The 17,143-nt window shown below is 32.9% G+C and overlaps 1 protein-coding gene and 1 long non-coding RNA gene across 5 annotated transcripts in view; one reads left to right on the forward strand and one right to left on the reverse strand.

Moving 5' to 3' along the window:
- Nucleotides 1-17,143, reverse strand: part of Cnot4 (CCR4-NOT transcription complex subunit 4) — a 69,258-nt gene that overhangs the window by 46,873 nt on the left and 5,242 nt on the right. For all 4 annotated transcript variants that reach the window (XM_023164227.2, XM_023164229.2, XM_023164225.2 and 1 more), the window contains exon 3: nt 541-654. In XM_023164227.2, coding sequence (XP_023019995.2) covers nt 541-654 — 114 coding nt within the window. The remainder of the gene's footprint in view (nt 1-540; nt 655-17,143) is intronic.
- Nucleotides 9,481-10,027, forward strand: LOC141480498 (uncharacterized). Its single transcript, XR_012464383.1, has 2 exons — nt 9,481-9,705; nt 9,771-10,027. It is a non-coding gene; the product is annotated as an uncharacterized lncRNA (long non-coding RNA).

Below are 17,143 nucleotides of genomic sequence, written 5' to 3' on the forward strand. Positions count from 1 at the left end.
AATAAATTCGATGTGAAATCTTAACCAAGATCATATACATATTTTGTTACCGAAATAAGGAATACAGGAAATTATGTAAATATCCACTTGAAATAAATGAAAGGAAATTAGTTTTGCTACCTGTATATAGGAAGAATTAAGAATTATGAATAAAATACAGTCCAAATAATTATTTATCAGAGTGGACAGGCTGAAGAGCAAGCAACACGAGCAAGAACAATACGAAAATTAATAGATAAAACTGAATTCAAATGGTAAAAATTATCTATTTGTAACACCCTTGAAGCTTCAGCAGTTTAAATTCAATTTGTCATTAAAACTATGTTTTCACTGAAGAAATATCAATTTTCAATAATGGAAATTAGGAAAACCAGTGACTATCCAAAAGTAATTTTATGCTTTGCTTATATGATATCCAAAGAATCAGTCTACATACAATATTTTCAATTCAAATATAAACTATATTATATAAACAATATAAAACATTCACGATTATTAAACTGAAAACTAAAAGAAAAAACCGACTTAAATCATGTTTACCTGTTCCTGGGACAACGGTATGAAGTCAGCAGGGTTTTCCGAATATGCTTTTCGACAGGCTGGACATAACCCATTTTCATCCGTTCTAATTCTATGCCAGCAAAAGCGACAGATCTGAAAATAAAAGGTTTTTTTTTCCGATCAATGATTCGAATGGGTTTGATTGTCCTTGTTTCTGTATGAGAATATTATTTATTATTTATTTACTATTCCTTACTTTTTATTTTTAACAAGTGGAATTAATGAAAAAACAAATCGTAAAATGAAATTGTCTCAATTTACCAGTTGAAGAGAGTTTCTGTTAGACAATATTTCATTAACAGACCATTTCTCTCAAGAAAAATTTATTGCCAATGTTGAATATAAGCTGGTGAAAATATAAGAGAGTTATAATGCCTTGAAACAAAAATAAAAATCTGTTCGTTATCTGAAATAATATATACATGCTCTTGAATTATCAAAAACTATAACTTCGTCAATTTTGAAGGCAATTATTCAAACCGGGATTTGGTCACGATCAAATCTGATTATTGTACTTATAAGGACATACCTATTACTAAGCATGATGATACTAACATCTTAGAAAATCCTTAATTTAAATCTATCGAATAAAAGGAGAAAAAACTTGAACTGATTTTCATATTAAAGCTACTTAATGGTCAAACTGCTGCCCCGGAAATCCATTGAATAATTTTTGTCAAAATCTAGGATTCAACATTAAAACACAACCCCTTATACACCAGAATAAAATGGTTTAGCTCAGTGTTTCCTAACCTGGGGGTAATTACCCCCGCAGGGGTAAAACGGCAATTATAGGGGGTAACAGAGTTGCCACAAAAAAGTATTAAAATAATAAACAAAATAATAGTATGATAGCACGACGCTCTTATACGCGCGGCTGACGGTGACGACGGGTAGAGCGACGGTGTGGGAGGGGTGAAGCACGGCTTCGTTGTGGCTAGCGGCGGCTGCCGGGCCGGCGTTTATTATTATTAATTATTGGTGTCTACACGATACATTAAATATGATGATGTAAAGGAGGAATATTTGTTCTGCAAGTCTTGCCCACTACTACTCGCGGCGAAGACGTATTTCAAACGCTAAAAGAGTTTATTGAGGAAAATGGCCTGGACTGGTTATAGCTGGTTGGTGTTTGTACAGATGGGGCGCCTTTCATGATGGGCATCCGTTCTGGATTTCAAGCACTCGTGAAACAAGTTGCTCCTCAAGTTTTCGACTATCATTGCTTGATACACCGGTACCCTTTGGCCGTGAAGACTTCCACCACTCCACCAGATTTGGCTACATAAGTTGTCAATCACATTCGAGGCAGCACTACGGAGCACTACGGACTAAAGATTATTCAAAATGTTGTGCAATGAAGTTGGTGCTACATATAATGCTCTTTTGTACCATACAGAGGTACGTTGCTTATCAAGAGGGAAAGTTCTAAGTAGGGTTTACGAACTACGAGAAGAAATTGGATTGTTTTTTGAAAATCAGAGAACACGAAAAGAAAAAGAATATCGTGCAAAAATCAAAGACCAAACATTTGTAGCAAAGATTGCGTACCTTGCTGATTTTTTCAGTGAAATTAATAGTCTGTATGTATATTCCAAAACAAAAACGTCAAAACGAAATCAAAGGAAATTATTTTTGTTGGATACTACCAGGATTCTAAGGCTTATCTTTTAATTTATCCAAAAAAGCAGAAATGTTGTTTTTATTGAAGACAGTGTTCCAGAAAAAAACGCATTTCAATTGACAGTTTAAATCAATTTGTCTCAACTTTTGAAGAATCTGGTACTTTTCATGAAAAAACCTAATTCCCACACCTTTTTCAAGTAAAAAAAGGTACACCTCCTCAACAACGCTGAAGGTGATCGTTTTCGAGACATTTACAATTTTCTATATCGATGCATATTACTTATGATTTCAATAATTTTTGTCACTTTCCGCTTGCAAATTAAGTTATTAAATCGAGTAGGCTATGAACATTTGTTTATAAAAACAGAAATTCGCTGTCACATTTTTAACTACTGATTGACAAATTCACAGTTCAGAGTTTATAAAGTGATTTTTTGGTACCATGCCCGACTTTACGAATGCTGAAATGGCTGATATGGTTTTTGCATATGGATTGGCTGACGGAATTTCAAGCGAGGCCAGACGCATCTATCAGGAAAGGTATCCTCAACACGTGACTCCTTGTGCAGCGACATTTGCAAATCTTTTTCGGCGACTTTCCGAATCTGGAAGCTTTGAAACAGAGACAAGTACAAGAAAAATTAGTCAAACTTTAAATGTGAGTCACATGACAGTTTACAGAATTTTAAACGAACAGCAATTATATCCTTATCATATTCAGCGTGTCCAGGCACTTACGCTACGTAAATATTTTCAGGAAAAAATTAAGCGACATTCTGATTGATAAAGTCTATTATGGTTTAGATGAATTTTACAATGACAACCCTTTTTATGAATTATAGTTTACTACTGTATTTCACTATAATATAGCGTATTTTTTTAAGGAAATTTTTTGAATTTTAAATTGTATAGCATTTATTTGGTTTCGTAAAAATGTGTTTGACACCCTATTTTATATAAATGGGCTTTTAGGAATTACTTTTATACTACTTTGACATAGTTCATAATCGTTTCTCAACAAGGGCAAGGACAATAAACGTCTCTCTCTCTCTCTCTCTCTCTCTCTCTCTCTCTCTCCCAACCTTGTATCGAATTTGCTCAATGGCTTCAAAGAAAAGTCGAACAACACCCGCAAATTTCATCGATAATCCTCTTCACAGATGAGGCTAATTTTTCAAGAAATGGTATCATGAACTTCCATAACAACCACACATGCGATAACGCAAACTCATTTCCAAGACAGACTCTCTTTTAATGTATGGGTAGGCATAATTGGGGATTATTTAATTGGGCCCTATTTTGTCCCCTTACGTTTGAATGGTGATCCTTACCTACATTTTTTGGAACACGAGCTTCCACAACTTATGGAAGATGTTCCCATTGGTCTCCGAAATCACTCTTGGTTTATACACGATGGAGCTCCTGCTCATTTTAGTGTGATAGCAAGAAATTTTTTAGACATAGCATATCCCCAACGATGGATAGGAAGAGGAGGCACTGAGCATTGGCCCCCGAGGTCACCGTACCTCAATCCCGTCGATTTTTCCTTTTGGGGACACCTAAAATCACTAATTTATGCTAGCCCATTGAAAACGAGGAAATGTTGAGGGATCGCATCATAGCTTGCTACGAAACGATAAGAAACGCTCTGGGCATTTTTCAACGGGTGCGGAATTCTTTGATGAGGAGCGCAGAAGCTTGTATTACTGTTGGGGGTCGTCACTTTGAACAGTTGTAATAGTTGTTTCGTTCAATTTTTTATATGTATATTTTCCTAATAAATAACATAGTACTTCTCCGAATTGTTTTTTTTACAAACTCCGAAATGTAGCACTTTCTAATTGAATAATTAAACCTGACAATTTTCTTTTAATTTGGATTGAATAAGCAGTTCGATAATGCTCAGTTTAGAAGAAGTCTGTACGGGTATACTGCGTATAAAGTTTGATGAAAATAACTAAAATTGCAAAAAACTTACGACAAAAACCTACCATGGTTTGAAAAATTTCAACAATCTGTATTTAGAAAACGAATCATTTTTCGTTAAACATTTTATAGGAAAAAGTTGTTTATTTTGACGAGATCCACCACATACTTAGTTTTTGTAATGTTCTCAGCAACTTCACTTAACGCCCTAGGAGCCAAGTAATATGCATCGATATAGAAAATTGTAAATATCTCGAAAACGATCACCTCCAGCGTTGTTGAGGAGGTGTACCTTTTTTACTTGGAAAAGGTGTGGGAATTAGGTTTTTTCATGAAAAGTACCAAAAGTTTACTGTCAAAAAAGTTAGGGCAATTTGAAATAAATAATGACAGCGTACGCAGCGCCCTCTAAATGTTACATGAAAATTAATACGGGACTATGATTTCCCACGTCAAAAAAACCCTGGGTACCGAATTTCGTGCAAACAACTTGTTTTTTGCAAGAGTTATTTTCAAAAAGCGAACAAAAAAATTCAATTTCAACACCCCGTATCTCTGAAACGAAGCATTTTCGGACATAAGTTCATATCGACTTTTTTTCTTAAAATTGTGTCAGGAATACGTCACTTGAATATTTTAACGTACTTATGTTACACCCTGTATATATATATATATATATATATATATATATATATATATATATATATATATATATATATATATATATGCCGAAACAATGCCGAAAACAATAAAAAATTGAAAGTCGTGTTTTCAAAATATTTCCTAAATTAATATTTTTTAAAAAGGAACGCCCTTATATTTTATAAAAAGTTTTTATTTTTTCCCAAGTCTCCTGCGGCCATCTTTAGGGATCTGAAAGTAGTTTTATGAATGTTATCAGATTCTCTTTGTCACAGAATTTTTTGTTCAGTGGCAGCGGCCTCTATCTGGAAATTTCATAGTAGAATGAAAGTTTTTTTCCAAGTCTCCTACGGCCATCCAAAGGAATCTGAAGGCAGTTCTATAAATGCTCTCAAATGCTCTTTCCAACGGTATTTTTTGTTCAGTGGCAGCCTCTATATAGAAAATTTCATAGTAGAAGGAAAAGTTTTTATTTTTTTCCATGTCTCCTATAGCCATCCAAAGGAATCTGAAAGCAGTTTCATGAATGTTTCAAGATCCTCTTTTCAACGGTATTTTTTGTTCAGTGGCAGCGAACCTCTATATGGAAATTTCATAATAGGAGAAAAAGTTTTTTTTCCAAGTCTCCTACGGCCATCCAAATGAATTTGAAGGCAGTTTTATGAATGTTCTCAGATGCTCTTTCACACTTTTTTTAATCGGTGGCGGCGGACCTCCATCAGAAAAGTTTATAGTGAGAAAAGTTTATAGTGAGAAAAATGTTTTCCTATCCTGAAAGCAGTTACCCATATGAATGAATATGACTACTTTAAGAACCACATGCTCTCCACAAAAATATTTTTGTCTAGTGTTAATGGACTCCTCTCTGAGAATTTCATTTTCAAGAATTTTTGACATTTTAAATGGATTGCTACTAGTGCCTTCAAAAATATTTTTCTGTTGATTTTGGTGAAACAAATTGATTAATCCACGTATATGTAAACTGTGATATGTTCTAAGTTGAACATTTAATTCAATTTTCTGACGAAACATTATTTGTGGTACTAATTACCCAGCCATACTTTTGTTACTGACTGACTAATTTTTGTAAAACTCAAAAAAATGTTGCCATTCGAAATATATGAATAGGTCACATATATTGTGAATAGTTCCAATTACTATAAGAAATGTTGACTGACAACACCGCCTGTGTTTGTTCCTCTATCCCACATTAAAGTTTCCCTACATCAGAAAATGTGGCAAGAAATCTGTGGCTAACTTAACGTTAATAAAAAGTTAAATGACAAATTTCTAGGTAATAAAAAGATGTATAACTTTTGTATTTACAATCTTTTCACATAACCTCAAAATTTACGTGAAAAATTCAAATACCCAAATTTTTGTTTTTATATTTTCATCTTTTACATTTTTTTTTCACAAAATATGGTGAAAACTCACCTTTTTAGTATCAAACACACTGTAATTTTTTGGACTTGAAATATTTATTTTTCCACCTTACTTTGAATTGATACCGAAAAAACACTCTAATTTTCAATCGAAAATTCACGTGTCAAAATATCTAATTCTTTAAAAAATTCGATGCTCTTTTTGTTCGTTGAAATTTTTATTTTCTGATAGTGTAAAAAAATCCACGTTATTACGGTAAATGTTCTCAGAAATAACAAAAAAGAAAAGAAAAAACTCTAATCCAAAAATTGTTTTCATCATAATGTGCAATTTTGAGCTATTTACGTCTAATGGTGTTAAATACGAAATTTTCAAAAATATCGTTGAATTTCTGCATTGTTTTAAAGGTTGCGTAACATCTGAATTTGCAGGAAAAGGAAAGAAAAAAATTCATTATTAGACGTCAAAAATTTGTCAAATTTGGCCAATACGACAGCAATGCTGGAAGCAACATTATGCCCAAATTTACAGAAAAGGAATTAATTCTCGAAATATTGCTCAAAACTATTTGCTGCAGCTGTGAAACTGGATACAGCAGTTTGATCTTCCTCTTGAAAATGATCACTTGTTGATCGAAACACGTGTCGAGGTGTTAAAATAATGGTTTGGTATTGAAAAAAAACTCCAGTATTGTGGATACAACAGCTTAAAATGTGGCTGACGTAAACATGGTTTTAAATGCACAAATTTATGCTCAAATTGTCATGGCTCTGAAAATGCTCTAATGTGGAACAAAAGGCTACGAGATGTAGATGAAGAAGCAATGCAGACAAGAAATAATATCGAAGATCTGCCAGAATCGGAAAGATTTGTCAAGTCTAACGACAAAGGAACGCCATCAAAAAGATAAAACTAATGTATTGAAAAATATAATGAATGGATAACATAATCAGTAAAAAGTATCTAAATTCAAGAGTATGATTCACAGGTATATTTATATATTATAAGATTTTCTATGACAAAAATGTAATTAGCTTTTTTACTGAAAAAAATTGTAGCGATCACATTTTTTAGATGAAATTCCCGTCAAATCTCATCTTTAATATTTTGAACAACTATTTTCGCATTTTTTGCAATCTTAATGTTTTATGGATTTGTAATTTTTTTGTTCATCAATGTAACATGGAATCTTACGTTATACGAATAATTAAAATGTTAATTTAAATAAATAGGTGAAAAAATAAATATTTCAAAACAAAGAAATTATAGTGTGTTTTGTACATAAAATGGTGAAAAAGTTCGTGAAAAAAAATTGTAAAAGATTAAAATAAAAAACAAAATTGTTTATTTGAATTTTTCACATAAATTTTGAGGTTATGTGAAAAGAGTGTAAATACGAAAGTTGTAGATCTTTTTATTTCCTACAACTTTGCCATTAAATTTTTTTCCATAGAACTTGCTGGAAATCGAGATAAGTCGATTTTTACCCTTAAAAACTCACCCATTCCATTTTCTCAAATCGACCGTATTTTATTTTTCCTTTAATTTTTGGTATATTCTCTTCCTTTTTTAATGGGTTTCATACCACTGATTTTTTTTTATTATCGAACCTGGTCTAAATTGCGAAATTTAAATGTCGTGTCACGTCGCCATGTCGGTCTTTAGTTGTAGGTTGTAGTTTCTATTGACTTAAGTGATTTTTATGTTATGCTCATTACTTCGCTATTCGTTTTATATGAATCTATCTCATATGTTTGTGAAAAAAGTTGTGATTCAGCTCTCATTTTGGTGAATAATTTCTGGTAACTTTTAATTGGGACACCACTGATCATAATACATAATAGAAAATTGAAGATATTAACATTTTCAATTTGAACGTGTCAATAATTGTGGATATAACATTAACAACACACTACATTAGAATTGAATACAGAAGTGTGAAAGAATGGTATTCAATACTACCAAATCCATTTGAAAATATTTTTACTGTGAGTACATACAGTGTGTCCAAGCTAAAACTTGTCACCCCCCTAATCTGCAAACTCGTGAAAAAAATAGAAAACAGAAGTATAAGCGATTTTCGAAATGTCTTCGCACATTTCTCAACATTTCCGAAGTCACTGCACGTCACTCCACGAAAATTCTCCCGCGTAGATTATCAAAAGAATCTGGCTGTGTAATATAAACTTTGGATTTCAAATGAGCCCATGAAAAGAAGTCTAATGGTGATAAATCAAGAGATCTAGCCGGCCATTCTATTGGTCCTCGCCTTCCAATCCATCTCCCTGTGAAATTGTCATCTAAAAATTGACGTATAGGTGCCACAAAATGTGGCGGAGCTCCATCTTGTTGAAAGGTGAGCTGACCTTCAAATAGACTATCATCGTCTTCAAGTAACTGAGTGATTCTGGGGTCCACAGTTAGTATCAAGAAGTTCAAGATACGTTTGTCCGTTGAGGTTACCATCAATAAAATAGATAGATAGATAGATATATTCGTTTATTTAACTGTTACATAATGTTTGTAGCAGGTCATATAACAGTCTAATTCTCACAAATTCTGAACAAATTTTTAAATATTAAAAAAACAAAACTATAAAATATAAATCAATAATAAATATAGCATAAACATACAATTTTAAAAAAGGCTAACAATATCGTAAATCTGCAACAAGAATTTTATACCAAGATTAACACCAAACTTCCCCTTCTTATATATTATTGTTATATACAACTATAATAATGTTAAAAATCATTTCGTAAATATTCTTGCACACTGTAAAAACATTTAGATTTCAAATATTGTTTCATTCTGATTTTGAACTGATTAAAATTAAGACTTCTTAATTTTGACGGAATTTTATTATATAAATTCAAGTTTAAAGAATTCATTTTGGATGTTGTCAAACGAAATTTGGGTATTTTCAATAAGTCGCCAGATCTGGTGTTATATTCATGGTTATGAGAGAGTGTTTCATAATTTTGGTTATTTTTATGTATCTCCAATATACAATGAAATATATATAAAATGGGTTTTCCTATACCAATGGGGAATTACCTCACTCCAGTATCCGTAGTTGTGCCTGTTTACATGTCCATTTAAATAAAAAGAAGATTCGTCAGAAAAGCACACATTGTATCACTAATAAATGGTAAATTTTCCTTTGTGAAAAATACTTTGAATTCACTCAGTAACAATTTTTACTTTTTTCAAATTATGTATGGTGAAAAGCCAAGAAAGGTCGAAAAAAAAATATTTACAACTTCTACTATAGAAACTATATAATTCAAATATGATAATGGTCATATTTTGTATTCTGAAATATTTTTTTCAAAGATTTTAGGAAACTACATCCTGAGCTCAACATTAGGAAGAGAAATTTTGAAGTTTTATATGATTGTTTGAATGACAATTTGAAGAGGAATCTTGAAAGTATTTCTGGAAGCTATCCCCACACTTTTTTCAAATAATATAACACCTTCACCATTTTCTCAGAAAGAAGGGATAAAAGCTATTTTGGAAAGTTTTCCTGAATGAAAACTTCCTGGGTGACCTAGAGGATTGGTGAGTTTTTTTAAGTCATCAGTTTTCATCAACTGGTCTAATTTGCAAACTCACTTTTATTTCAGAAAGTTTATGACCCAAATATTGAGAGAAAATTTATAACACGCCCAAGACTGAGAAATCGAAAAGACGACTCGTCTCTTTTGATGAAAAGCAAAACTTTCACTTAATCTGATAGCGAGGAAGTGAAACATAATAATGGTTTCGAGGATACCATTGACTTTTTGAAAAGTGCATCACCACAAAATGTTGATCTAATAAAAGAAACAACTTCAGCTTCGTTCAGCTTTTGAATGTAGTTACAAAAGTTTTCCGAGATTGGTATGTCTTATTTAATTATTTGAAACACCTGCTGGTTTTGTGAAAAAAATTGGATTACATGTCAGAAATCCGGTGTAACTTATTTTTAATCTCATCTTTTGAGAGTTTTCTTTATTCAATAGCACATATGTTCGACTTCACTGTTCTATTCAATTATTCTCACTTTCAGTAATATCAATAGTATGGACTTTTTAAGATTTACCATTTCAAAATACCCAGGTTTGAATTTTCACCGAATCATAAATTTGGGTGAATGTGGTACAAATGTGATTTATTTGAAGGTGGTTGATAATGTTTCATATACATTGATTTGAAATCCCTGAAAGAATCTGTAAAAATTAATAAGGTTATCTGAAAAATTACAATTATATTAAGCAAAAAAACTGAAATTACAATAAAATAAAATAAAAGTAACAACCAAAAAAAAGAACTATTAACACGAGATGAAAATTAAAAAATTATTAACAAGAAAATAAAATGAAAAATCAAAAGATTCCAAACCAAGTTACTTCACTTTTATCTCGTGTTAATGTGGTTCTTTTTTTTATTTTTGGTTGTTGCTTGTATTTCATTTCATTGTAATTTCAGTTTTTTTTGCTCAATATATATATATATATATATATATATATATATATATATATATTTCATTTTTACAGAATCTGTAAAACAGAATTTAACAGTAGTTTACCTGGAGAGTTTGAAGAAAAACTTTGCTTGTGGAAGCCATAAGTATTTGTGTTAACATAACAATACTTAAACGAAAATCAACTAAAAAAATATTTTGCTAATCGCAACAAAATTAATATTTGTCGATTTCAATATCTTCTTTTGTTAACATTACAATTTTCCTTTATAGAATAAGCAACGGACAGTTAAAGAATGCAGCAATTTTAATGCTTTTATGTGGAACTTCTGGTAACGTTTATTCAAATTTTAATCATCAGTGATTCAAATCCAACGTGAATCGCTAGTTTAGCACAGGCACCGCCCTTAGAGTGCCTTAAGGATTTTCCTGTTGTGCTTGTGTTTGGTCTGTCCTTCGAAATAAAATTGCTTTTCGTGTAGTGAAAACGATAGAAAGGAACAAAATACACGACTCACAAGCGAGTCCGTTTGGTGGAAATTCGCCTTGAGGAAACTTTGATTGACTATACAGTGTGGTATCTTTAACTGGAATAAATTCAGTAGAATTGTAGCAGAATGTTTCTTGCAAAATTCCTGAGACAGGTCGATTTTGTTTTCAAAAGAGATACATTTCTACATTCTAATGAACCAAATTACATGCATCCCTTACATAGGGTAGCTACCCCCTAGGAGTGTACGTAATTTGATTTATTACATTGTTAAAATGTTTCTCCCTTGAAGGCAAAATCGACCTGTTTAAACATTTTCTTCAAAGCTGCGCATTTTTCATAAGACATGAGGATAATTTGAAAAATGCTAATTTTTTATGCAATTATTAAATTGATAGTACCTCGGAAACTAATCGACGAAATTTTAAAAATCGAGCACTTCTGTTTAGAGGAATAATATGTCTTTAAAATTTAATACAAATCAACCCTTATTGCTATTTAAAAAAAATTAGGGGGTAGCTACCCTATGTAAGGGATGCATGTAATTTGGTTCATTAGAATGTAGAAATGTATCTCTCTTGAAAACAAAATCGACCTGTCTCAGGAATTTTGCAAGAAACATTCTGCTACAATTCTACTGAATTTATTCCAGTTAAAGGTACCACACTGTATATCCAGTAATAGTAAATGGATTTTCCTTTATATCAAATAAATAACAACATTTTGCTGTTAGTAGATCTGGGGAAACCCAAAAACTGAATTCCGCGTGAACAAAGTTGCAAGCAACAGATTATTTTTTAATTTTAATAAGTTTGGTACGTTATGACAAATTGCTTCAAAAGGAGAATATTCAAATGGAACTGAATGATGTTTCAAATAGTCTTCAATACACACGTTATACTTGGTTCAATTTTTTCAATTTGCTTACGACTAATAAGCTCAATCTGGAGATTTATCTTACCCAAATCAATCACAGTTTTCAGCATTCGCAGATATTTGCATCAAATAACAATTGTATTGCTATGAAATCTTTTGTTCAATTGAAATTGTCATAAAAAGTTACCCTTCTGATTTTTTAGTGATTGGCCAAGATTTATATGCTGAAGCTTTCAAAATTAAAATTATTGTTAAGAGAGATAGTTGCTTCGGATGCATCATTTGAATGTTCAAGAGTGTAACAATTAATATGATTATTAAAGGATAATGTAAGAAGTTATCGAAAAGCTGCTGACGAATTCAACAGGAGAAATCCTGATAGTACAGCTATTTCATATACATGTAAATAAACGTTACAGGGAAATTGGTTCTGTTAATTACAAATAAGGTGGGCTAAATAGGAATACAGATGACACAACACAACAATCCATAATATAGTATGTAGTAAAATAAATAAGTTGAACGAATTGAATTTGCAGGAAAAAAATATCGTTGTTTGAAAAACACAAATTGAAACTATTCAAGCCAGAGTTTTCACATACTGTTGAACCTGATGATGAGATGGGGAGTCTACACTACTGCTGCATTTCATCAGTTCGGACTTCCATTATCTAATACCTATGATATAAATTGATTTGAAATCCCTGAAAGAATTTGTAAAAAATTAAAAAGATCAGCTGAACGAAAGTGAACGAAAGATTGAAAAACATCTTCTGACGGAGGCGGCACTTTAAAAAACTGCTTATTTATGATTCTATGATTGATTATTCATTACAAAAGCAATAAAAAATTTATTTACAATGGGAACTTACTTATTTCCTGTCAGACCTAAATTATTGACTTTTCTGATTGTTTTTTTTTATTGAAAAATTAAAGTGGAAGAGTTTAGACCAATTATTTACAATGGTGTGTTTTGAGTTCAAATGGCTTAATCAAAAATGCTCAAATTACACTTTTTTGGCACGAGAGTTTTTCAAAAGCCATAGCTTAGTAGAAACAAAAATGAAATGAACGAATCATAATTCTTTCATGAATGGGGAATACTATTCGAGTATGATAGATAGATAGATAGATAATTTTATTAATCTCCATAAATCATTTACATGACATGAGATAAGTCCAATGGTAGTCACAAAAATAAGATAAATATAATAGTTTGAATAGTCAGGTATTTACACATAAAACATTAAAAAATTGATTTAGCATACACATACAAATATAAGTCGAAACTTGGATGCCAACTATTTACAAAACTTGTTGAAAATATAAAATAAAATGTACATATAAAACAAATTAAAAGTGTGGAAAATTTGTCTATTGGTCATTGGATGTAGTTCTAATATTCAACTCAATGTATTCAGTTAGTGAATAAAAGGAGTGATGGAGCAAAAACTTCTTTAGGTCGGATTTGAAAGTTTTTAAATTTTTTGCTAATTTTATGCATTCAGGAAGCAGGTTATAAAAGTAGCCTTCAGCATACAGGGGAGATTTTGTGTATCATATTTTGTTAAATTGATTTAGGTGTATGTTGTTTTTATATCTAGTATCGTGCTCGTGAAGATCGCTATTTTTTGTAAATTTACCTTTATTATTATATGTATAAATTAATAACTTATATAAGTAAACAAACGGGAAAGTTAGAATATTTTCCTGTTTGAAAGTATTTCTACAAGATTCATTATAATCCTTGCTAAAAATGAGTCTTATAAATCGTTTTTGTAAAATGAACACTCGTGATACTTCAGTTGACCTACCCCATGTAATGATATTACAGCTGATTGCCGTGTAGACAAGAGCGTAATACATGTTAATCAAGTGGTTTCTATGAAAGTTCGATTTGAGACTAGTAAAAGCATAATACAATTAAGTGTTTTACATAAGTTATCAATTTGGTTGTTGAAGGTTAATTTGTAATCCAGCTCTATGCCAAGGGATTTTGTGCTTTCTGATGCTAAGATATCAGAATGGCCTAAGTTGAACTTCACGCTGTTGAAGTGTTTTTGAGGACTACTGAATTCCATAAGGACCATTTTTTCCATATTATTAATGAGGTGATTTCTCTCACACCATTGAGTGAAGTTCTTCACTACTAGATGTACATCATTCATCAAGTCAAATGTATCGTTAGCAGTTAATATAATTGTTGAATCATCTGCATAAATGAAGACCTGTCCTTTGTTAATGTGGAGAGGTGGGTCATTGATATACAATAAAAACAGCAAAGAACCCAATACTCCACCTTGAGGAGTCCCAAGGGAAATATTTTTTTCCTCGGAAAGTTCTTTATTGACCTCAACTTTTAGGGTCCTGCCGGTCATGTATAATAAAATGAAAGATTGTATGGGATCTCGAATGCCCATTACTTCTAATTTTATCTTCAAGAAGTATGGATTAATGGTGTCAAAGGAGCGAGTGAGGTCAAAGAAAAGTCCTACTACATATTTATTTTTATCATTATTTTCATAGATATACTGAATCATATCTGTTGATGCGGTCTCAATGGAGTAGTTGGGTCGGAAACCGTGCTGACAAGGGGTTAATATTTTTCTATGCTATAGGTAATTTATCAATTGATTGTACACAGCTGTTTCTATAACTTTTGAAAAGCAGTTGAGTATACATATCATTCTATAGTTTTCTATACAATGCGTGTCACCTTTTTTAAACACTGGGATAGTTTTTGTGATTTTTAATTTCTTTGGAAGGCAACCTTGTGTAACTGATAGGTTCACAAGAGTGGCCAATTCACTTGCGATTTCTTCGACACAGTCTTTCAGTAGTAAAGCTGGAATCTCATCGATCCCTGCAGAGTATTTCTTTTTTAGACCCAGGATAATGTGCTTGATATCACAATCGCTAATACGTTTGAAGAACATGCTTTGTGGAGAGCTTATCTCATTTTTGGTACAATTATTTTGAGGCAAGTTGAGAGAGTTCATTTTTCTTTTCACTGAGGTTGAAAAATAATCTCCAAACAGATTTACAACATCCTGTTTGTCGGAATTTTTTTTTCCCATTATGAGTTAAAATTAGGTTTTCCTTTTCGTTCTTATTGGTACCTTTTTTATTTTTACCAGATTCCACAAGGTCTTTGATTTGTTATTAGAATTGTTTATTAGGTTGGAGTTAAAGTGATATATTTTTTTTTCAGAAGATATTTTTATGAGTTCCCTTTTTATTTGCTTATACTTTTCATTCAAACAGCAGTCACTGGCTCTTTTCCTCAGCCAATTCATATCTTTCAAGTTTTCAAGTTCTCTATGCAATTCTCTAGAAAATGGAATTTTTCCTATTGATGTATTTTTTCCTAAATTAATTTCTTGCATTGGGAAAGCTATCTCAAAACACCAGTTAAAGTGAGATTTAAAGTGAGATAAAAAGTTATCTAATACGATTTCAACATTACTATCTTGCAATATCTTTGTTTTATTTTTTGTATATAAAATTTTGAATTCATGCATTGAGTTTAAGCAGAATTTTCGTGTTAAAATGTTTGTTTTACTGTTTTGTTTCAATGTATTTTGGTTTGTTATGGACCAACTCATGATCTGGACAGAGTGGTCGGATATTCCTAAGTCAAAGATTTCACAGGATGAGTATCTGTATCTGTAGAGTAAGGAGGGTGAGTGTAAGCCCACGCACTTAGGCCACATGTGACCCATTGTACATCCTCCCGAGGAGTTGTCCTCCTAGGTTTCCAGGAAGGTGGACAGGTCGCTGGGAGACATCTCCTTTATATCGGCAGGTGTAGGCCAAGACTCGCCGAACACACACTCTCTTATTGACGATAACTCCGGGCACTCGCACAGGACATGTCTGACACTCTCATCTTCCTGTTCACACATCTTGCATAGAGGTGTGTCCACTAGCCCCATATTATGTAGGTGTATCCTTAGCTGACAGTGGCCAGTCAGAAATCCTATTGTAAGGCGTAGTTTTTCCTGGTCATCGCCAGATATTTCTTCGGCGCCAGCTTCCAAGGGTCGCCCAAGGTGATCCTGGCAAGATTACATCCTTTGATTCCATCCCATCTCTTTAAGGATTGAGCATGGGTGTAACATTTGACTAGTTCCCCAATTGTCGAAGTCATCAGGCCGTGGGTGCCACTGGGTCCTAAAATTCTTAGTCCAGCCGCTTCCTTGGCTAAAGAGTCGGCAATGCGATTACCTTTACTCCTGTCGTGCCCTTTAACCCACCTCAGGATAATGTTATTATCTACCGAGGCTTTGGCTAAATCTTGGTGGCACTCTAGTACTAGCCCTGAGGTAACACGCTGTCTGTTCAAGGTTAATAGTGCTTGTCTGCTATCAGTGCAGATTGTTGTTTTTGCCAGAAACTCTTTTCTTGGTTATTTTTTTTGTGGCGATTGAGATACCAGCCAGTTCTGTTTGGACCACGCTGGTATTTCTTCCCATTCCCCATTTAATCCTTAGTGATCTGGAGTACACTCCACATCCTGAGCCTTCTTTGGTTTTTGAGCCGTCTGTATAAATCCGTATTGCATTTGTAGCATCTGACTCTGTGTTCTGCTTAATTTGTATTTTGTAGGGTTTATTAAACACAAACCTGGGTTCAATTGCATCACTTGTTGCCTGCAGCAGAGGTTGCGCAGTAAGCGCTTCCCGCCATAGGCCCAGCCTCAATTGACCCATTCCTACTTCGAGGTTTACACCAGCCGTGCGCAATCGTACCATGGCCATTAACGCAACCTCCTTAACGTACAGATCCAGAGGGGTCAGACCCGTGATTAATTCCATTGCTGCGGTTGGTGTTGTTCTCATGGCTCCTGTGATGTTTAAACAAGCCAGTCGCTGTATTTGATATAATTTTTGGATGGCCGTTGCTTGTAGAACTTTCGGTCCCCATGCAATGGCTCCATACGTTAACATAGGTCTTATTATTGCAGTGTAGATCCAGGCGACCACACGGGATGAAAGACCCCATGTGCGTCCCACTGTCCTCCGACATTGCTCATAAGCCACGTATGCTCTTTTTGCTCTACTCTGTAGATGAGAGTTCCATGTTAGCTTCTTGTTGAGAATAGTACCAAGGTATTTCACCTCTTCAGAGAAGTTTAGTTTGCTTTTGAAGATTTCGGGAGGTTTTAA

Source organism: Leptinotarsa decemlineata, unplaced genomic scaffold, assembly GCF_025532065.1.
Source record: "Leptinotarsa decemlineata unplaced genomic scaffold, Ldec_3_MD MMD2_P_RNA_scaffold_9, whole genome shotgun sequence".
Lineage (NCBI taxonomy): Eukaryota > Metazoa > Arthropoda > Insecta > Coleoptera > Chrysomelidae > Leptinotarsa > Leptinotarsa decemlineata.